The sequence below is a fragment of the Symphodus melops genome (assembly GCF_947650265.1).
Source record: "Symphodus melops genome assembly, chromosome: 1".
Lineage (NCBI taxonomy): Eukaryota > Metazoa > Chordata > Actinopteri > Labriformes > Labridae > Symphodus > Symphodus melops.
Window position 1 is genome coordinate 29,315,398 of NC_136691.1, and position 22,321 is coordinate 29,337,718.

The 22,321-nt window shown below is 47.5% G+C and overlaps 2 protein-coding genes across 6 annotated transcripts in view; both read left to right on the forward strand.

Annotated features, from left to right (window-relative positions):
* LOC306834856 (breakpoint cluster region protein) overlaps positions 1–1,361 on the forward strand; it is a 37,122-nt gene extending 35,761 nt beyond the window's left edge. For all 3 annotated transcript variants that reach the window (XM_079361092.1, XM_079361093.1, XM_079361094.1), the window contains one exon: positions 127–1,361. In XM_079361092.1, coding sequence (XP_079217218.1) covers positions 127–216 — 90 coding nt within the window. In that variant the 3' untranslated portion in view covers positions 217–1,361. The remainder of the gene's footprint in view (positions 1–126) is intronic.
* Positions 1,362–5,204: 3,843 nt separating this feature from the next.
* Positions 5,205–21,912, forward strand: specc1la (sperm antigen with calponin homology and coiled-coil domains 1-like a). Of its 3 annotated transcripts, XM_079348099.1 has the most exons (17): positions 5,205–5,309; positions 5,415–5,584; positions 11,138–11,294; positions 11,390–11,528; positions 11,605–13,235; positions 13,351–13,558; positions 13,673–13,746; positions 14,324–14,499; positions 14,726–14,889; positions 15,034–15,167; positions 16,639–16,729; positions 17,462–17,551; positions 17,639–17,798; positions 17,895–17,997; positions 18,699–18,815; positions 18,920–18,979; positions 20,432–21,912. In XM_079348099.1, the coding sequence occupies exons 3-17, from the start codon at positions 11,175–11,177 to the stop codon at positions 20,519–20,521; spliced, it is 3,357 nt and encodes a 1,118-aa protein (XP_079204225.1). In that variant the 5' UTR covers positions 5,205–5,309; positions 5,415–5,584; positions 11,138–11,174; the 3' UTR covers positions 20,522–21,912. The 3 variants fall into 3 exon arrangements, with proteins under 3 accessions (XP_079204225.1, XP_079204226.1, XP_079204227.1); XM_079348100.1 differs by having other exon boundaries at positions 5,209–5,571; XM_079348101.1 differs by having other exon boundaries at positions 5,209–5,560.
* The last annotated feature ends 409 nt before the right edge of the window (positions 21,913–22,321 follow it).

Sequence of the window (22,321 nt, forward strand, 5' to 3'; positions counted from 1 at the left end):
GCATTCCCAACTTTTGGAAACACCAATAACTGTGTACAGTACCAAACTGAGCATGAGCGTTTGGTTGGAATGATGCTTTAGACGTCTGCCTGCGTGCCTCTGAACACATGTTCTGTATGTTTGCAGGTGCAAGTCCTTCTCTACTTCCTACAGCTGGAGAGCATCCCAGCACCGGACAGCAAGCGTCAAAGCCTTCTCTTCTCTGCTGAAGTATAGCACGTAAACGCCCAGCGACAGTCGCTCCAGAGGCAGAGCGTTCCGGATGCTGCTGAGCTGCCGTCGCCGGCTGGTCCACTCTGAAGATGCTTCATTTAGCCACAAGGTGGAGACATTCTCCCGATATAAACAGGACAGCTCCCCATGAGTAAAGCCACGCCTGATGACGTGTGACACGCGTGTCTTGTTTACGTCCAAGCTAAGCGACAGCGCGACATGGCGTGTGGCTAAACTCTCTTTCTTTTTAATAATTCAATTTATTAATTAAGAAACTTCACATTCCCCCTTGTCCCCGCTCTTTACCTGTGCAGGTGAGCTCCACATTCCCAGGCGGGGCGTTCTGCTGTGTGTGGACACTTGTCCGTCGTTTGTCTGTGGACTGAGACCTTTGAATGCTTGGGGGTTTTTTTAACGTCTTTATTATGTTTGACTTTGTTGTATGCTTGCCTGTGCCAATGTTTCCCTGCTGATGACCAGTAGAACATTTCAGTTCCCCTCATGTTTACACACTCTTAATTTTATACAGACTCATAACGTATGACACTGAACACTGTAGTTAATCAAAGCAACGTGCAGGCATGTTGACCTAACCTTTGGGAGTGTTTTACTCTCTGTTTGTAAGAGGACTTGCTTCTTGTCTCTGACCTGTATGTAGATATGATATGAGTGTTATTTTATGGGGGGGGGGGGGGGGGGGGGGTACTGAGAGGCGAATCATTCCAGGACACGGTTTTATACTGTGCTGTGTATAATTGTAATTTTAAGTTTCTGTTGGATCGGATTTATTCTCTTAAAGTCGTGTACCAGTTGATGTGTTTCCTCCTCTCTGTCGTCGACCCTTCGAAGACAAAACCAAACCGCTGTAGAGCTCCAGGAGATCGTCTCAGATACCAAAATGTTTCCACGTTAAAAAGCTTTACGCTCAGTGATTCTCACATATCGCAGTCAGCTGGTTCGTCCACAGGTTTGTCATCCTGTGCCTCGTATTATTTTCCAAATCACCACAAGGATTCAACCTCCTGTCAGCTCCAACTCTGCAGGCTGCTGATTTATGTCGAATAAGCAATAACTCTGACTCTTGGGCTAAAGATGACTTGTTGGTGTTTGTAAGTATGATGAATGTAAATAAAGACTTGGTAACCTCATTCTTGCAGGCTGTCATGTGCTGGTATCTTCATAAATATCTCTTCAGCGTGTAATCTCAGACACGACTCTCTTTTTCTCCAGACTCAATGTCAATGTGTCCGACGTCCTTTGTAAAGACTAGTTGGCACATTTAGATTCACATTATCCTCTGAGGTGTCCGACAAGATAAGATAAACCTTTATGTATCCCACAGCGGAGACGTCTACAGAGTTACAGCGAGGAGAGACAAAGAGAGCACACAGCAGAGTTAAAGAGCCGCGCAGCTGTTAGAAATGGAGTCTGAATATTCACAGCTATGTAGAAAAATGACACACACACACACACACAGCGTATGTTGCACCAAGTGAGTTCTGTATATTGTACACAGTATCTGAGTATAAAATATGAGATATTGGAAAAGGAACCCCCAACCTTTTGGTTTGGACACGACCAACTCTACCACTGAGCCACAGCGGCCATTATCTCTAATTGCAGCTTATTCTGCACAAAAAGGACATTTTTTAAATATAGCTGGTCCCGTATTCACAAACATTATGAGTTAAACAATCAGAAGAAAGTCCTTGTGAAGGAGAGAATTAGGAACATGCTCAGAGTGACTTTGAGCATGGAAGAGACAAACGTTATCTCCGTGAGGAGGAGGTTGACCCTGTTAATAAGTAGGACACATTTTTTCAGAAGCTGTGATTGGTTAATCCAAAAAAAAAAAAAAATGGAGAAAAAAGCCAAACATAATCTCGTCAGATATTGTGTAATTCTGAACACTTTGAAATCAGCCTCGGTGTGATCATTTGTAAGACATAATTTAAAAGTATATAACCTGCAAGATGTTTGAAATAACCCAGATACAGCAGCTTCCTCACCTGCTGATCGTGACAGCAGCAGGTGAAGCGTCTTAATCAGTGATTGGATGAATCTGTGGAGCTGAGCACATGAAGAGAAACTCAACATGCATGTTTCACTTTGTTCTGAAAAAAGTTGGATGATGGATTAAAATGTCTGCACAAATGACGATGAATCAAAGATATTCTTCATGTTGTGTTTTAAGAACATTTCTTTATTTTCTCCTCAGCTTAAGAAACTCTTCATCCTGCCAGAACTCCTCCTCACTACTCCATACAGAGCTCTCTTAAGGGCTAAGACCCTTTGTGAATAACTTTCGTCATTATGTCCTGAAAATGTCCTGATTCTCTTCGTACTTTGGAGGCTGTGTGAATGTGAGTGGAGTTTTTGCTGTAAAGAACACTAAAAGTAAAGTTTGTAAAAGACTTGAAAGGTTTATCTCTACCTTGGATTATTGCTGATCGACATAAAGATTCTATATGACGTCAGAAAGACCAATCTGTGAACTTGTTTCCAACTTTACTAAAGTCAACATGTTCCCATGTTCCTGCACTGACTGACTTTATAAAATGGGTTGAGGCAGCATACCACTGAATATTATCAATGAATCAATAGGGTGAATCAGAGGTGCCTACAGGATGGAGACTGAAAAGTACCGTAAATTCCGTACTATTGAGCGCACCTGGATATAAGCCGCACCGGCTAAAAATAAGTAAATACCGTAAATTCCGTACTATTGAGCGCACCTGGATTTAAGCCGCACCGGCTAAAAATAAGTAAATAAATGTATTTGTACATATATAAGCCGCACTTGATTATAAGCCGCAGGTGTCCACGCTATAACAAAAGCTATTTACACAGACGTAGGCTACCGGTAACATCCGCAAATACTGTAGCGTCCGTACGGACGTTAAAGGACGACGAGAGCGTTCAAATAATAATTTTTAATAACCCGATCACTGTCGGCCGTGACCACGCCGTTTACAGCAGAGAGCAACACATAACTTGCCGTAACAATCCAACTCTCTCCCCCAGCGTTCTCTCATACAGCCACTCAACACGTTCTCGCTGGTGCATTCACTGACTCTCCACATAATCGGAATTATGAACACATTATCAACTACTGACTTTACAACATGAACCGTTACAATACGAAGCCTTGCCGACGGTGTCTGTAACACGGCTGATGAAAAAGATGACCGTAATATATTTCACAAGAAAAAGTCCATCCATTCACTGCCTCAGAATGACTTCATTACTCACTTCCTCAGTCTCTGTTGTCGCTGTCAGTGTCATCTTAACGTGCAGCAGCTCTGTTAGCTTCTTTGACAGCCAGGTCGATCGCCTTTAACTTGAAAGCTGCATCATATGTATTTCTCCGTGTGTTTTCCATGATGAGGGTGCGTGCATGAAGCGCAAAATGACTGATATTAAGATCCGACGTGACGAAGTCAAATATTTTTGCGGCAGAAGCTCATTGTCCCCCATAAAAAATCCATGCATTAGCCGCACCGGAGTAGAAGCCGCAGTGCTCGAAGTGTGAGAAAAAAGTAGCGGCTTATAGTCCGGAATTTACGGTAAATGTATTTGTACATATAAAAGCCGCACTTGATTATAAGCCGCAGGTGTCCACGCTATAACAAGAGCTATTTACACAGACGTAGGCTACCGGTAACATCCGCAAATACTGTAGCGTCCGTACGGACATTAAAGGACGACGAGAGCGTTCAAATAATAACTTTTAATAACCCGATCACTGTCGGCCGTGACCACGCCGTTAACAGCAGAGAGCAACACATAACTTGCCGTAACAATCCAACTCTCTCACCCAGCGTTCTCTCATACAGCCACTCAACACGTTCTCGCTGGTGCATTCACTGACTCTCCACATAATCGGAATTATGAACACATTATCAACTACTGACTTTACAACATGAACCGTTACAATACGAAGCCTAGCCGACGGTGTCTGTAACACGGCTGATGAAAAAGATGACCGTAATATATTTCACAAGAAAAAGTCCATCCATTCACTGCCTCAGAATGACTTCATTACTCACTTCCTCAGTCTCTGTTGTCGCTGTCAGTGTCATCTTAACGTGCAGCAGCTCTGTTAGCTTCTTTGACAGCCAGGTCGATCGCCTTTAACTTGAAAGCTGCATCATATGTATTTCTCCGTGTGTTTTCCATCATGAGGGTGCGTGCATGAAGCGCAAAATGACTGATATTAAGATCCGACGTGACGAAGTCAAATGTTTTTGCGGCAGAAGCTCATTGTCCCCCATAAAAAATCCATGCATTAGCCGCACCGGAGTAGAAGCCGCAGTGCTCGAAGTGTGAGAAAAAAGTATTATAGTCCGGAATTTACGGTAAATCCTTATATACACTGGAAATAGTTTGATGTAGAAAGTGGAGATTCTAGAGTTGGGGCCTCAGGCAAGAAATAATCGGGGACCCTACAACCCACATTCATCACCATCATATCCTATAGCAGGGGTGTCCAAAGTGCGGCCCGGGGGCCATTTGTGGCCCTTGACTTCAAATCGAAGAATCAGAAGATTTTGGCCCCAGGCCTCATCAGATGGCATATTTCGTTCTTTTTTTCTTTTTCATGTTAGCGAGGGAGACCTATAAAAGCCTGACTATTCTTTCCAAAAAAGTAGAACACAACAGTTTCTCACTGCGTACTTACATTATTTTTTGAAGTGGTCAAAATACAAAAAGTTCCTTCCAATATTTAAAAAAAACAAATAAACAAACAAACCCTGTGGCCCGTGAGCGATTCTAACGAGGCCCGCAAGAAAGAAAGTTTGGACACCACTGTCCTATAGTGTCCCAACACTTACCCCTCTTTCTCTCTGTTTTCTCCCCTTTAGACAGATAATCCCTCTGATTTTCTTCTTTGTTGATTTTCATTGATAAGCTTTTGTTTAGTACAGCCACAAGAATAAGTGCTGGATGAGGGCCCCTTTAAGGAGGTTTCCTACTGTCATTACAAAATGTGCACATTTTGGGTCGCTGCTGGATTAAAGTTTGTGGGCCCTCCTCCTGGATCTAGGGCCCCAAGCAGTGTCTCGCCTTGCCGTTGACAAGCTGCCCCTCTGGGTGTAAATATTTATTATATCTGGAATATGACTTTTGGTCATAAAATGAATTGGACACAATCATATTAAATGCTGGATGTCCCCCCCCCACCCCCCACCCCCTTTCAGTGGGTGATGCTGAGATGATGCAACCAGAGGAGGGGGCAGCAGAGGATCATCCGGCTGCTCAGAGGGGCTCACATCTGCCCGACGGAGAAGATCAGCGAACTGGACCGTGGTCGGACATGTAACCCCCCATTAAACCGAAAACTCAGGTGAGCACCAGGTAAGGACATTCGGTAAGTTTAACGACAGGGCGCTTTTCTGTGTGCCGGCTATGCTATCATTGTTAGCATCAATAGCATTGTTAGCATCATTAGCTTTGTTAGCATCATTAGCTTGTTCATTGTTTACAGGCAGTTGAAGACAAACTATCATACTGACAGCAAACACACACACACGTACTTTGAAGTTACGTCACTGTGTCCTGTTTGTTCGTCTTAAATAACGTGACAGTCATTGTTTGAATCCTTAAACTAGAGTTTGGACAGCAGCTTTCAAGCTAAATAAAATTAGCATGGATAGCTCTACTATAATTGATTTCAAAATAAGACTTCATGATGTGTCGAAATGGTATCTAACTGTAACTCAGTGTGACTTCTTATTAAAGTTAAATAAGTGTTGTTTCTGGATTTAAAGCAGCATTTAATTCCTTTCACTCAATTCTCTGATAAAATTACGACGTGATTTGCCCTGAACATCTTGGCAACACGTCCTCAAATTAGAAATCACAATGTTGTCGTTTGGTATTAGTTGTTTTTGACTTTAACCATCTGAAAGTTTTGTCGGAGTTTGGATATTATTACTTTCAGTTTAAGTTAGTGCTTTTGTTTTGAAAGTCAAACAGGAAACTTAATAACTAACATTCCCTGCGTGCCTGACATATTAGCTAACTAGCTTGCAGGGTTATCTCTGTGTTTTCAAGTTGAGACTCCGTCGTTATTGAACCAGATCTCACCATTTCTGTTTTCATCCATTAAAACCCGTTTTCACTGAATAGTGGATAAAGTCTCATGTTGTGAAATAACACGGGGAACGTGAGCTCATGTTGCAGCTTGTCAGAAACTTTGGGTGGTCCTAAAGACAAACAACTGCACCCTGTGTGTGTGTGTGTGTGTGTGTGTGTGTGTGTGTGTGTGTGATAACTGGAAGGTCGGGGTTCGATCCCCCAGCTCTTGCAGCTGTATGTCAATGTGTCCTTGGCTGAGGCGTTGAACCCGATGTTGCTCCCACTGCTTTATCAGTGGGGTGTGAATGAGTTAATACTGTTACCAGGCGAGAGGAGATGTAGTACAGAAATATATTCCTTGAATCTATCTTCGATCTTAAGATATAGATATATAAATAAACACATATTTACCCCTCAGATGCATTCATTAAAGACGTTATTTATTTTAGTTGAATAATCTGGCCATTTATGAACCAGAATAACAACGACTGGTCCTTGGTTTGACTTTATTTATTTTTTTAAATGGCTTCTTTTATTGCTTCAGCTTGTGCCTCTGTATAAATCGTGAGTTATATTCGGCTAAATGAACCTCAAAGTTTGTTCATCTCTGCTCGGTGTAAGGAGGACTGATGGCTGTGTGTGCTTGTTAACAGAGTCACCTTTGTAGGGTTCTCCGTTCCTTTTTCAACGGGAGACGCCCCCACAGGAAGCTGATGTTATGGCAAGGAAGTGGTCGGTGCAGTTAAAGCATGAATAAGGAAGGTGGGTGGAGAAGGGGGTCGTGAGTACTGGTACTACCCCCCCCCCCCTGCCCCCGTCCTTTCCCAGACTTCAGATGTCTGTTACGTCTGCATCCTCCGTCTCAGTTTCATGCTTTGTTCAACTTTCTCTGAAGGAACACAACATCCGCCTGTCCCTTCGGTCAGCCCTGGAGCACGTCCTTTGAATTCATTACCACTGTGGTGTAATCCTGGACCTCTAAATGAAAGAGTTTGAGGTTTCTGATTTGAGTGAGGAGCAGCTTGTTCTGCACAAAGGGATATTTGGTTGTGTGTCATTGTGGCGTTTTGCATGTAATTATATATTTTAAATAAAACCCTCCTTACTCTAACAGCATTATCAAAGTGGTGTTTGCAGCCTTACTGAAATCACCTGTCTGTTCCTGCAGGGGGCGCTGCCGTCCCATAGATGGCGGCCTCCGTGTCTCAGCCTAACTTTTAGTCAAGCTAACGACAGGCTGAGAGCTGGTGCTGAGGCGGGTTTTAAGCCTCCTGACAAACCGTTAAACTGCGGCCCCCTGTCAGTCAGGTCAGCCCAGTGTGAAGTCACAAAAGCCCCTTTTCCACTGAGCGGTCCGGCTCGGTTCGTCTCAGTACGGCGCGCATTTTGCAGCGTTTCCATCGACGAATCCCGGTAAGATTCCTAAATAACCGATCCGTACGGTCCCACTTTTTGGGACCCTTCCGTTGGGGTGCCAAGAATGTGGAGCCGACCCGAAAAGATGGAGCTAAACAATACAGTCCACTGATTGGTTGAAAGAATCGGCACTTCCCGTGTTACGTCAGCAAACAAAACTCTGCCGTGTTTAAACCATTGACTCTAACACACAGCTGATTGTTTACGTGTGTATTTGTCCTCGCCGCTCACAGCCTTCTCTGAAACAAAGCTGGATGAGTTTGTGTAATAAAGAGTCACATGACAGTGACAGAGGAGATGAACTGCTGGATGTCGACGTTGGTTTTGTTTGTGTCGCGTTTTTCTCCTTTGTTGAATTTACTAGTTAGACGTTAGCGGTTAGCTGTTAGCGGTTAGCTGCTATCATATGACGCTATTTACATAGCGGCTATCGTAATCCGGCTTACACGCCGCCTACCAAATAGGGCACGGGTGGCGGTGGAAACACAAACGGGATCGGGCTTAATCGAACCAAACCGTACCGATCCATACCGGACTGCTGTGTGGAAACGGGGCTTAATAGGTGCTTTAACACCTGCAGAAAACTCCTGATATTTGACGGTGGAGCTGCAGGTGTAAACGCAAGCAGCTGAATTTTTTTGCTCAGACTTCCCCCAGAGTTTCTCCTCCAGCCTCAAAGTATTTATTATGCGGACAGTCTGAGTGAGCTGCAGGACAGTTTCTGGAGGATTCCCCTGGAGCCAGTGGGACGGGTCTGACAGGGATCGCCTCCTGCTGTGAGGGGCCGGTCTCTGTGACGGCTTTCGTAGATAAAGGGCATCATCTTTGAAAAAGCTTGAATAATATCACATGTTGGTGTAAGCTGCTACGTTTTTCTCCATTACAAACTGTAAACAAACAGTGTGGTCAAATTCCTGAGGTGTGTTGGAATACTGAAGAAGGTGTACAGTAAACCTTTCTGCAGTCAGTTTGCAGAGTGAGACCGTGACAGACTGCCTCTGCCCCATTTAGCTCCACTTTGAGTCCCCAGCCTGCCGTGTCTATTCATATCCAATGAAAAGAGAATCGCTCTCGCTCCGACTCTCCGCTTCAAGCATGTGCTTTGACACACATTCAACTATTCAGTGAACTGGCTTGTTGCTATGTGCACATGCCAGTACTCATGGAAACAGGCCTTTAGAGCATATTAGTTATGAATCACTGCATTCAAACCCATGAAGAACAGAGTTAGATGTGAAAAAGATACAGACAGATATTGAGTTGTCTGTCTCTTCAGCTGCTGGAGACATTTCTTCCATCCAGGGAGGATGATACAGATTATGAGTTGTCTTTGTCTAAATCTGTAGACACACACAGAAGCTTCACAGACAAATATTTATAGCTTGACTGCTTAAGTGATTTAAAAGAACACGTTGACACAGAGAGGGAACGTGAAGAGTCTTCAGACATGAGAAACAGCATGTTCAAAGTGAGGCCTGACATGAAGCTTCCTAATAAGGGCAGGTCTGCAGGCATGGAGATGAACTTCGGAAGGGCTGAGCTAACGGCACCTACTGGGGAAAAAGCAGCTCGAGATTAATATTGTTATGATGAACGCTTGAAGAGTTGCATGGATGTAAACCTCACATGCATCAATGTGTTTAAAAGCAGAGCTCAGCTTGTAACCTTGAGCTTGTAGTACATGTGTACCTGGGCAGCAGAGTCCAACCAGCTGACGCTCATTAGAAGTCATTTCCTCAGCATGAGGCTGGGAAGATTACTCGTCTTGTTTCTTTATAAACTGACAAACTGTTTGTGGATGGATGGTCTGTTACATAGATTCTTTGTATATATTTAATGGTCTGCACATTTAAAGGCCAATCAAACTCCTGATAACGATTCTTTAACTGTCACATGTAATGTGAAAATCCACATCACCCTGTTTTCCTAAAGCCTCGTTTCCACACAGCAGTCCGGTACGGATCGGTACGGTTCAGTTCGATTAAGCCCGATCCTGTTTGTGTTTCCACAGCCACCCATGCCCTATTTGGTAGGTGGCGTGTAAGCTGGTGGATGCTGATAGCCGCTATGTAAATAGCATCATATGATAGCAGCTAACCGCTAACAGCTAACCGCTAACCGCTAACTAATAAATTCAACAAAAGAGAAAAACGCTACACAAACAAAACCAACGCTGGAGACATCCAGCAGTTCATCTCCTCTGTCACTGTCATGTGACTCTTTATTACAAGAACTTGTTTCAGAGAAGGCTGTGAGCGACGAGGACAAATACACACGTAAACAATCAGCTGTGTTACAGTCAATGCTTTAAACACGGCGGAGTTTTGTTTGCCGACGTAACACAGGAAGTGACGATTCTTTCAACCAATCAGTGTTTAGCTCCACCTTTTCGGGTCGGCTCCACATTCTTGGCACCCCAACAGAAGGTACCCAAAAAGTGGGACAGTACGGATCGGTTATTTGGGAATCTTTCCCGGGATTCGTCTATGGAAATGCCGCAAACTGCGCGCCGTACCGAGACGAACCGAGCCGGACCGCTCAGTGGAAACAGGGCTTAACTTTGATGTGTGTCAAACCCCCCAGTGATGAGAGAAGTCCATCCTCTCCGTCTTCTGCCTGCTCCACTTTTCTGAAAATGTGTGCTCAAACAGGCTGTTTGGAGGTTTTCCCTTCATGACATCACAAAGGGCAGTAGCCCCTCCCCCAGGTGGGTGACACTCCCACAGCTAGGTGTTTGTTCTGCCCTCTGAGTCTGCCTTCTCACCGTAAACAATAGGACATGGAGCCAGAAAGCAGCGAGTACACCCGAGCCCTTCCAGAGAGGGGGCGTGGTCAGACACAGCTCATTTACATATTTAAAGCTACAGACACAGAAACAGCCTGTTCTGAGCAGGGCTGAAATAGAGCGGTTTATAGGTGGGTCATTCCGCGCCAAGTGGTCCAATTTTAGAATTCTCAGATTTCCATGAAAGGTGCTATACAAGTTGGTACTTGTGTGCAACATTTGAGCACTGTAGGTGGCGTAGTTCCTGAGATACAGTACTCCCATTTTTCTCTGATGAAAAGAGCCGATACCAACAGTCACTGGATGAGCTAATATGGCTAATGGCTTTGAGGAGTCCGTGTGTTCAATAGAAACACCCGAACCCTGGAGACCAAACTGGGAACTAAGAAAAGCATTGATTTGGTTGTTGGAGGTGGAGACAGAGGACATATATCTCAGATTTGAGTGTTGATGTCTCTCTGCTTTCTGATCATGTGTATTTATTTTGTCTGTTAAGAGCCTCAACATTTGTGACACCCACATGTCTCCGTCTCACCTTCCTCCCTCCATGCATGGCAGAGGAGACATGACCCAGTGTAGACTGATCTGTAAACACACACTGTCTGTGCGTGTTTACATTTGTTCTTCCCTCTGTGTGCGCAGATTGAGCCGTCAATGTATCGTCTTCAGAGAGCGCAGCATGAAGAAGTCGGTCCGGCCAGTGGTGAGTAAGGTGAGCGGAGAGCGAGGGAAGGCAGAGGCCACTGCGACCACGGGAAAGTCTGCAGCAAAGACCGGCACAACGGCCCCTCTGTCCAAGGTCAAAGAAAAACAACAAAAAGCTGATTAATGCCGCCTGGGATTTAAATCTTTACATTTGTTTTTGACCTACTTTGTTGCTCTTTGTGCATTCAGGTGAAAAGCAACGATGATCTTTTAGCAGCTATGGCTGGAGGCAATCCTGCATCAAATAATGCTGTTTCCAAAACCAAGAGGACCGCCTCTGTTGGGACTAATGCCAGCAACCTAGACAGCAAGACCAAGACAACATCCGGTATTTCTATCAGGAAATATTCCAGACCCAGAAATTCATTTATGGCACCTTAAAGGTAACATTTTTCTCTCACCAGGTACTTCATCCAAGCGCGCAACAACTTCAGTCCCCAAGGAGCCTACTTCATCACGAGACCGTCTCCGGACCGCCAGGACCTCGGCCAATAAAAAGCAGTTGGTGTCGGGGAGCGTAGCTGGAGATGTGGCCTCAGGGAAGCGCTCTCGCAGTCAAACACTCACAGAGTCTGAGGGCCGCATGAGCAAGTCGAAATCCGACGGCCAGATCAGTGATAAGGTGGCGCTGGAGACCAAAGTGAAAGACCTGTTGGGTCTCGCTAAAAGTAAAGATGTGGAGATTCTGCACCTTCGTGGGGAGCTCCGAGATATGAGGGTCCAGCTCGGCTTAGGAGGGAAAAAAGTAACGGTGCAGGAAGGATCCACGGAGGAAGAGAAGCCCCAGGTTTCAGCCATCACTGCAGCTGACGTGGAGTCGACGCTGATTCTCTTACAAGAGCAGAACCAGGCCATCAGAGAGGAGCTCAACATGCTAAAGAGTGAGAACAGAATGCTTAAAGACCGGCTCAACGCCCTGGGCTTCTCTCTGGAGCAGAGGCTGGATGCTTCCGACAAACTTTTCAACTACGCCTCCCTGAGCCCAGACCTGGCAGCCGGCAGCGGGCAGAGCGACGGTGGAGGAACAGGAACACTCACCTCCTCGGTCGAAGGCTCGGCGCCTGGCTCTTTGGAGGATCTGCTCACAGGACATCAGCACGGAGGCTCGGCTGACAACCTCGACAGTGAATCCAGCGAGGTGTACCAGGCCGTCACCTCCAGTGACGATGCTCTGGACGCCCCCTCCGGAGCCTCCTCGTCATCCGAGTCTGAGTGCGCCCCCAGCAGGGACCGCTCACGGAGGGGCAGCAGTGGCAATGCCAGCGAGGTGTCAGTGGCATGTCTGACGGAGCGAATCCATCAGATGGAGGAGAACCAGCACAGCACTGCTGAGGAGCTCCAGGCCACCCTGCAGGAGCTGGCCGACCTGCAGCAGATCACCCAGGAGCTGAACGGAGAGAACGAGCGTCTGGGGGAAGAGAAGGTGATCCTCATGGACTCCCTGTGTCAGCAGAGCGACAAGCTGGAGCTGTACGGTCGACAGATTGAATACCTGCGCTGTCTGCTGGAGGAGCATCACATATCTTACGTGCTGGAGGAGGACATAAAGAGTGGGCGCTACATGGAGCTGGAGCAGCGCTACGCAGACCTGGCAGATAACGCCCGCTTCGAGAGGGAGCAGCTGCTGGGGGTTCAACAGCACCTGTCCAACACTCTGAAGATGGCTGAACAGGACAACGCAGAGGCCCAGGAGATGATCGGAGCCCTGAAGGAGAGGAACCACCAGATGGAGCGCATCATGGAGTCTGAGAGACAGGGCCGAGCAGCCATGGGGGCGGCGCTCGAAGAGTACAAGGCGGCAGTGAGCAGTGATCAGGCGGAGCTGAGCCGCTGCAGAGCCCAGCTGGACCAGGAGAGGCAGAGGGTGGCCGAGCTGTACTCTCTTCACACTGCAGGGGACAAAAATGACATCTGCCAGCTGCTGGAAGGAGTCCGTCTGGGGAAAGAGGAGGCAGAGGCCAAGGCGGCAAAGCTGCAGGAGGAGCTGGAACAAGCTCACAGTGAACTCACGCGGCTGCAGGAGACTTTTAGTAAGGTCAGTTAAAAGCTGAAGGAGGGTTTGAGGTGTCACGCCGTGTACAGTAACTCTCAGTCAGTTAGCAGCATGGTGCTTTGATTGTCATGCTGATGACATGTCTGTGTTTGTGCAGCTGGACAGGGAATATCGAGACTTCCAGGGGCAGGTGCAGCAGCAGATGGGCGAGCAGGCACACGCTCTGGAGAAGCAGCGCGAGGAGCTGCAGGAGAAAGAGACGGAGATCGCAGACATGAAGGAAACCATCTTTGAGCTGGAGGACGAGGTGGAGCAGCACCGAGCTCTAAAACTCCACGACAACCTCATCATCACAGACCTGGAGAGTGAGTGCACGGACAGCAGTCATTAAACACACACACACACACACACACACACACACACACACACACACACACACACACACACGTTTCCTGACCTTCCTGTTGCTCCTGTCACAGACTCGGTGAAGAAGCTGCAGGACCAGAAGCACGACATGGAGAGAGAGATAAAGATTCTTCACCGCAGACTCAGGGTAAGATTAAATCCCAGAATTTTCTCGAACTCTTCATCTTCCGATATTTTCCGGAGTTGTCTTCCTCACGCGTCCCCGGCTGCAGGAGGTCGGGAACAAGCAGGGCACGCGCTCACAGCTCAGGGAAGGAGAGGAGCGTACCTGCTAGAACAGAAGGAAGAAGAGAAAGACCCGTTCAAAGAGAGCCAGCTGCTTTATTGAAGAAGAGCAGGGGTGACCAACCCGCTCTGTGCCCGTGTGTCTGCAGCACGCCGCCCTCTCCAAGCGCCTTGTTAGGAACGTTAGTATTTCAAAACACCTGTCTGTTTGTTTTACAGCGCCCGACCTTTCTCCCAGGATGCTGCTGTGATGGCGTTAGCGTAATGTCGCCCGCATGTTGTCGGCTGTTTCACAAAAAGTAACGAGTAGCGAGCGTTCTTTCATGTCCGTAACTTTAACGGCCAAATACAGAAAGTAACTAATCTGTTACGAGTTCCTGCAGACTTCAGTGTGTCACATGTTGCAGCTTGGAGCAAACCTTTAAAACTCAAATAATCCCGTATATCATGTGTGTGTGTGTGTGTGCGTGTGTGTGCAGGAGGAGTCAATGGAGTGGCGTCAGTTCCAGGCTGATCTGCAGACCGCCGTTGTCATTGCTAACGACATCAAGTCAGAAGCTCAGGAGGAGATCGGAGATCTGCGGCGCCGGCTGCAGGAAGCTCTGGAGAAGAACGAGAAGCTGAGCAAGGAACTGGACGAGGTCAAGAGCCGCAAGTAAGAACGACAGAGCGCCCGCCGGAAGGACGCCATCTTCTGTCATCTTCTGCCTCGTGTTTGTAAACAAACTGAGGAGAGGTCGAACTTTGCCTGTTTGATTATGAATCTGGTTGCTTAGCAACAGAGCTGACTGATTAAAGAGGCCTCCACACACGGCCAGTGATGACGGACTTGATCTGACCGGCGTGCTCGTGATAAACTAACAGACGTTGATGTTTGGCAGGCAGGACGAGGAGCGAGGCCGCGTGTATAACTACATGAACGCCGTGGAGCGGGACCTGGCTGCTCTGCGGCAGGGGATGGGGCTCAGCAGACGATCCTCCACCTCCTCCGAACCCTCGCCCACCGTCAAAACACTCATCAAGAGCTTCGACAGCGCCTCGCAAGGTACCGCTCCACCGCCCTGCGCTGCTCCGTGGTTTTAAAGGCTGTTGACGGTGTTCAAACACATAAACCATAAATCACCTCACATCGTCTCCGTCGCACGTGTGCCACCTTCTTTCAGGTCTCTGTTTGTGTTTCTTCTCTAAGGTCCGTCTCCTACTGCCACAAATGGTGCCGCTGTGGCTCCAACAGCGTCAGCCGCCCCGCTGCCCCCCCGCACCACCCCACTCAGTCCCAGCCCCCTGAAGACGCCCCCAGCAGCTGCTGTCTCACCCATACAGGTACACGGGACGGGACATGTGTCAATACAGACCAGAGACGGGAAGCCTTTTCTTTTCATCCGAGCAGAATGATTTAGCCTCGGTGCAGGTGAAACCAGCTCAGCTCTCAGCCGTACAGATGTTGCATATGATATTTATGAAGTGTAGTTCTTTAAAGGCTGGTTCACACGGCAGGATTTAATAATAAATAAATAATCAGAGGTTTTACAGTTTTGGTCGTGCAGTGTGTGGTGTGCGGCCACATCAACTCAACGTCAATCAGGAAATCTGCCAAAACCTCTCGAGATCAAACGTGATTCCAGAGTCAACAAACGGGCGAAGACGATGCAAAACAGGTTTTAAAAAGAGGCGTCGGTCACAGCGGAGACTACAGGAGCTGTACCTGCTACATGTTGATATCCATGTGAGTTGTTGTTTTGCTCCCGGTGTTTCCTCACCACGACGTCACCTCGCTTTCTGATTGGCTACGCGTCACAGTCAACAGGCTCGTGCTCGTTTTCTCCTCGGGGGGGGAAAAACCACACATGATGAGAAATCGGGCCAAAACAATCCAACATGTTGAATATCCCCGATTTGAGATCGGAGCGGTCCCGACATTCTTCCGACCAGACGAGAGCGGTCTGAACACACCACACACGGCAGGAAGATTATCTTATGATGATCGGGGCCAAAATCAGCCTAATTAATCTGCCGTGTGAAGCAGGACCAGAAGTAAAAGATCAATTAGTGCAGATGATCTCGGGGTTTGTTTGATGCTTTATTTCAGAGATAGAAACAGATAGAGTCTGAAATCAAAGAGGCAGGGTGAGTGGATGAACGAGACTAATTTCATTGTCACATTTAGTTCAGTGTGTGAACGTAAACAGACAGACTGTTCACTCGAGCGAGTCGTAGGAGGAGGAGAGGTGTTTTTACTGTGACTGCTGCACGACACCGCTACGACCTCCGCGCCCTTATTAATCTGCTCCATTATGCAGGTTAGGCTGAGCTGAGGTCAGAACGAACAGCGGGATGTAATCAGGAGAATTCAGCTCGAGCGAGTGGGAGTGGGTGGTGAGGTCTCTGTACACGGCCTTCGTAGAGCAAGCGACTGGCTATGTGCTAATGCTAGCTCTTTCACTCAGTAAGATGCCAAATGGAGCAGCTCGGAGGTCAGTCGGTCTCACAGGTGACTGGAGCAGACGCTGAAGTATGGACTTGTTCAGGTAGACTTTGAGTCCACGGATCCAGAATCGTTCTGAATCAAAATTAGATTCTCAATCGAATCTCGTCCTGTGGGGAGACACCAAAAGATTCCCAGCTGTCGTGTTGAAGTCATAGTGTCTGCACGCCACCGCTACGACCTCCGTGCTGTAATGACCCGGCTCCTGTTCTGCTCCGCTCTTTAGTTCAGACTCTGTTGAACCACACGCAGCCTTGATGCAAAGACGAAGTTGAGCTCAGGATCTGGATGTTTCTTTTGCTGTTTCAGAGACACTCCATCAGCGGGTCCATGTCAGCAGCCAAGCCGCTCTCCTCTCTGAGTGACAAGAGGCCGAGCTACACGGACATCAACATGCCAGGTGAGGCAGCCGTCCCTGTACACATGCTCTGCGTGTGTTGTGCAGTTACACCTCTGTGGGAATCAGAAAGGGTTAAACGTGGGTCAAATAGAGGAGCACTCCCCTTTCTCACGAGAAATAACGTCACGGTTTTTCCCAGCAGCCTGGAGTTGGAAATGAGCAGGTTGAGTGTTTGTTGACTCCATGTTTAGTTAATCCAAACCCAAACACAAGATCCCTCAGTTCACTCTCACCAGCAGCGACTTCAAGTGTTTCCTGTGAACGTGCAGACGTGGCCATAACCCTCCACGTCCCCCTCATTTATTCTGTGCTTGCTGAGTGAGGGAGCCTCGCTCGTCCCCGCTCATATCTGAGGAAGTCCCTGATGAAAACACTGCTGTATGTGATGTAAATACTCTTCTCCCCCCCACCCTGAGTTTCCCCCGTAGACGTCACTCCTCTGGAGCAAAATACAAATGTTGGACTTGTGCAAAAGGTGTAGCTCTAGTCTGGAGGTGGAGTCCATGGGTGGAGATATCAGGGGGAGGAGGGGGTTTTCTTACCACAATCAGACTTGTGATGTCACAAAGTGAGAAAATTGGAAACGGAGCATTTTTCTCGTGTGTGGTAAAACTTCTGCAGAACACAATCAAAGGACTGGATGGACTTATTTCACATGTTGTGTGTCCATAGAAACTCAGGTTACCAACATAAATGTACAACTATAACGTGTGCCCTTTAATGTATCCACAGCTGAGCACCTTCTCCGGGGGTCCTCGGGCGGCAGGCCTCCATCTGCCCTCCAACGGGTCTCCAACATGGACTCCACCAAGACGATCTCAGGTGAGAGAGGCTGCTCGAGTTACAGAAACGGCTCAAAACCAATTGAGTGCACGTTTTAATGAGAAATGTATATTTGTCCCCGAGCAGTGTCCCGCCGGAGCAGCGAGGAGATCAAGAGGGACATGTCTGCTGCAGATGGGACGTCCTCCACCTCATTAATGGCCATGAGCGCCGCCTCCTCCCCTCTCTCCTTGTCCTCCTCCTCCCCCACAGCGTCCGTCACCCCCACAGCACGCAGTCGCATAAGGTACCAGCTGCCGGGTCCCTGTCCGTCTCTGGGTTGTACTGACAGCAAACATGTTGTAAAGTCATCACATCATCTGTGTGTGTGTGTGTGTCACAGAGAAGAGAGGAAGGACCCGCTGTCAGCACTGGCCAGAGAGTACGGAGGCTCTAAGAGAAACGCTCTGCTGAAGTGGTGCCAGAAGAAGACTGAGGGTTATCAGGTACCAACCCTGTCACTCAACAAGTGCATTTACACATGCAGGAAAATCTCCTCGTGGAGAAACAGCCAAATAGTTCACTCTGACTTCAGCTCTTCACAAAGTGAGGATGCAGCAGGATGTAATCTCTGCTCGAGCGATGTTTATTCCCTGTCATCGCTGCATGACCACAGAGTGTGTGCACGCCACCGCTACCACCTCCGTGCTCGGATCAACCTGCTGCTTTGTCGTTCTTGTCCGAGCTTTAAAGACAATGTTGGATCACCTGCAGACTGAAGGGATGTTTACCCCTTTTATCTGATGTGGGTTCTGGTTACCATGGAACCTCAGGCCTTCACCAGGAAGTGTGCACCATTTACCACATCCTGTGTTGCCTACCAGACAAAAACCTGACGTTTCATTCTGAGTGCTTCCCGCTGTGACTCCCGTCTAGTTTACACTCGGATCACAGATTTACTGCCGCTGCAAAGGTCACGCTGCTCAGCGTGGAAACCGTGATAAATGGGATAGGTTGATGCTTGATATAAAAGTCCCTGTGGGTAAATTGTTTGAAGTGTTTCCATGACGACGGAGTCTGTACACTGTTGAAGGTGTCGCTGTAACGCACGCTGGCGGTGGAGAGAGACGTTAATGACCGGGGAGGAAATGTTGTCCCCTCCGATGTCTCATCCTGGACTGAAACCATCTCTGGCTTTATCTTTCAGAACATCGATATCACGAACTTCAGCAGCAGCTGGAACGATGGCCTGGCCTTCTGCGCCGTCCTCCACACCTACCTGCCCGCACACATCCCCTACCAAGAGCTCGGCAGCCAGGACAAGGCAAGTACCGCTCCTGGGAACGCCGTCGCCACTCTTTGATGAGCACGGTCAGACGTGCTGTAGTGTGACTCCTCTGTGACCCTGACTCGCTCTTCTCCTTTCAGAGGAGAAACTTCACCTTGGCTTTCCAGGCGGCCGAAAGTGTGGGCATCAAATGCACTTTGGTGAGCTTTATTCTGCTGTGTTGACAAATATGAACAGTGTAGCTTATTATGACCACGTGCCCGTCTGTCTCTGAAAGGTGTTTACTTGTATTCAATGTGTGTGCGTCTCAGCTCCGTCACGTCGGAGAGCTCTCTGCAGAAAATACACAACGTGCATCAATTTACAGCAGAGCAGGACAGGAAGTCAACATTAAAACATGCAGTTTATTTTCAGAATAAAACACACTCGACAGTTCAGAACAATTGCACATGCAGTTGTGGGTTTGAATCCCACCTCGGCTCTTGGCTGCATGTCTCTCCCCTCTCTCTCCTCCCAACAGTTGCTGTCTCTCTTCAGCTGTCAAAATCCCCTCAAAATGAAACCTAAACTCGACTTTATCTGGAGAGAAAACAGTTCGGGGTGAACATGCAGCATACAGAGCACGTTTGGGAAAAGGCCTGCTTACTTCACTCCTTCTTACATGCTGCTCAGTTTGTCTTTTGAGTTTTTGTCCTCTGAAACATCGTTGACCTGCAGATGTGTGAGGCTGTGCTGCGACAGAAAAGTCCAGTAAAATGACAACCGTACAAAATGAAACAGAGTGTCACTACATGTCATCACAATATGGTTTTAACAAAGACAGTGAAAGTCATTAATCATTTCAGCAATCCATGAAGCCTGTTACTTACAGTCCCTCTCTTTCCTGTGAGGCAATTAGCTTAGCTTAGCTTAGATTATCTTATCTTAGCTTAGCATAATAAATGGATGTTTAAAAAAGGACTGTATGAACTCCAGATAAAAACACTATCCAAAAAAAAAGTCAAAATATTTGCTTAAAGGAGCAGCTGGTCCTCCTCTCACACAGGTCACCATGTGGTGGACACTGTAGCTTCAGTGTTTAGCCAGCTCTGCATGTGGTGGACACTGTAGCTTCAGTGTTTAGCCAGCTCTGCATGTGGTGGACACTGTAGCTTCAGTGTTTAGCCAGCTCTGCATGTGGTGGACACTGTAGCTTCAGTGTTTAGCCAGCTCTGCATGTGGTGGACACTGTAGCTTCAGTGTTTAGCCAGCTCTGCATGGGTCTGTAAAGCTTTCTGCGTTCTAACCTCTCTCCATGTTTCAAAAGCATCTCCAACATTGATCCTAGTTTGAGCAGCTTTCTGCTGCTGGAGCTTATTAGAAACATGCAGAGGCTTTTTAGCTCGGGTACAATCACTTCTCTCTGAAGCAGTTCCACTGCCCGCTTCCATCGCTGCAACACCTGTTGACCTGATAACTGCTCTCATATCTGGCAAACCCAGGGGCGTCCAAAACGGCCTTCAAAGCCCCGCCTACCTTCTCTGGTCCAATCAGATCCAGAGCATTCAGGAGCAGAATCTAAAGTTAGAAGGAGGACATACTGGCTGCTGCATTGTTGTCAGAGAAGCTTCAACACAGCACGTTTCCTTAACATCTGTCTTTGTCTTTTCCAGGACTTAAATGAGATGGTGCACACAGAGAGGCCTGACTGGCAAAATGTCATGACTTATGTCACAGCCATCTACAAGTACTTTGAGACCTGACTTCATGGTCTCAGCCGCCCTGCTCCTGCAGCACAATCCGAGCTACGCCAGCCCTCCTGAGCGCTCTTCAGTCAACGGTTATACCTCACCCTCCCCACGCAACAGCAACGCCCACTCACGCACGCTGCATGTCGGTCCTCAGCATGAAGCAACACTACAAGCAGACCACAGCCTCACTGAACACAAACATGCAGCTACGCTATCCTCCATGCAGTGGTGAGGGGGACTTGTGTAGGGCTTGCCTTTTACTGTTGGTAACTATGGCGAAAGCCGAATGAACCAAGTAGGAACTGACTCTAAGATCACCTCTGCCTCCAGGGATCTTCTGAAGTAGCTGCAAGAATAAAAGAAACCAAGTGTCAGTGCCTTTTCCCTGGTTATCGTCCGTCACAGTAAACTCATGTTCGATTCACTGTCATTTTTCTTCTTCTGGATATTTTGTGGAAATACGCAGCTCCCACAGGGTATCGAACCAAACGTCAGGGGTGTTGGAATTCCCCACCGCGCCTGGAGATTCAGATGGACGCAGCCTTTTTTGCACCAAGTCTTCCACTACGATACAGATGCCTCTCTTTTAACGGATAAAGTGCCTGTGATGTTAGCTCCTTCTCTGGGCCAGAGTGCGTTCTTGTGTTTTCACTACAGTTTGTGAAGCTGAAGGTTCGAGAAGTTGTTGCCAAATATGTTTCAGAGCCTTTGAAAGTGTTGAAGTCATCGGGGCAGAATGACTCACTCACTGCATCCTCACTTTATTTTATTCTGCAAACACAGAAATGCGCTGCTTAAAAACGACGACACACTCTCTTAGGCAGCAGCAGCACTCGTTAGCTAGCGGTGGCGTAAAGTGTACGGATGATAACGCTTAACGGTGAGTTTAAAGGACCAGCCGGGTACACGGTGCACAGCCAGGCGCCGAGCGGTCACAGGAACATACAAGGAAAACATGAATGAAACACGGCAGACTGAACATGACTTCACTTCCCTTCATGCTGAGAGAACAACGCGCGTCGCCTGTTACTGTGACAGTAAACAGAACACAGCGCCTCAGTATTTAAACACCAGCCTAACAAACATTTACTTGAAGGTAAATGCGTCTTTCCTTGATGAAATAATTCCACTTATTTATGAAAACATCTTCCGTTTCTTTGTTATTCCTAAAATGAGAAGATGGAGTTTGCAGAAATGCTAGTTAGCTTAGCTTAGCATAAGACTGGAAACCAGATGCAAACGGCTAGCCTGGCTCTCTCCAAAGTTAGCTGGTGCATTTATCACATTGGTTCCTTCACGCTCCGCCGATGTCGAGCTTCACGTAGCAGGCCGTCCTCCTTCCTCTCACAGCGCCCTGCAGCGGGCCACCTGAGCGCAGAGCTCCTTCTGCCATCACCACCGTTTACCACCGTTTAAAAACGTGAACCGATTGTCCCTGACTCCGCCTCCTAACTTGACCTTTAAAGCTCTGTTTTGCACTCTTCACGCATATTGAGTATAAATATTAAATATGTAAATGAGTAAGCTTGAGAGAAGACCGAGCCATGACGCCTGTTCTCTACTGTGCTCCAACGGTTAATGCTAAACTAAGCTAATTCTCTGCTAGCTGTAACTTCCTGTTTAACCTACAGAAATGTTCCCGTTAAGGCTCGGCATGATGTGAGTAAATCATTTTCTGAACTAACGATTGTTACCAAACTCTCAATCTCGCTCGTTGACCAAATATCCTTTACGATTGATCGGACGATTGATTTAGCCCGTGACTTGTCTTACTGCGATTACTCTCTTTGTTTTCAGACGAGACATATTAAA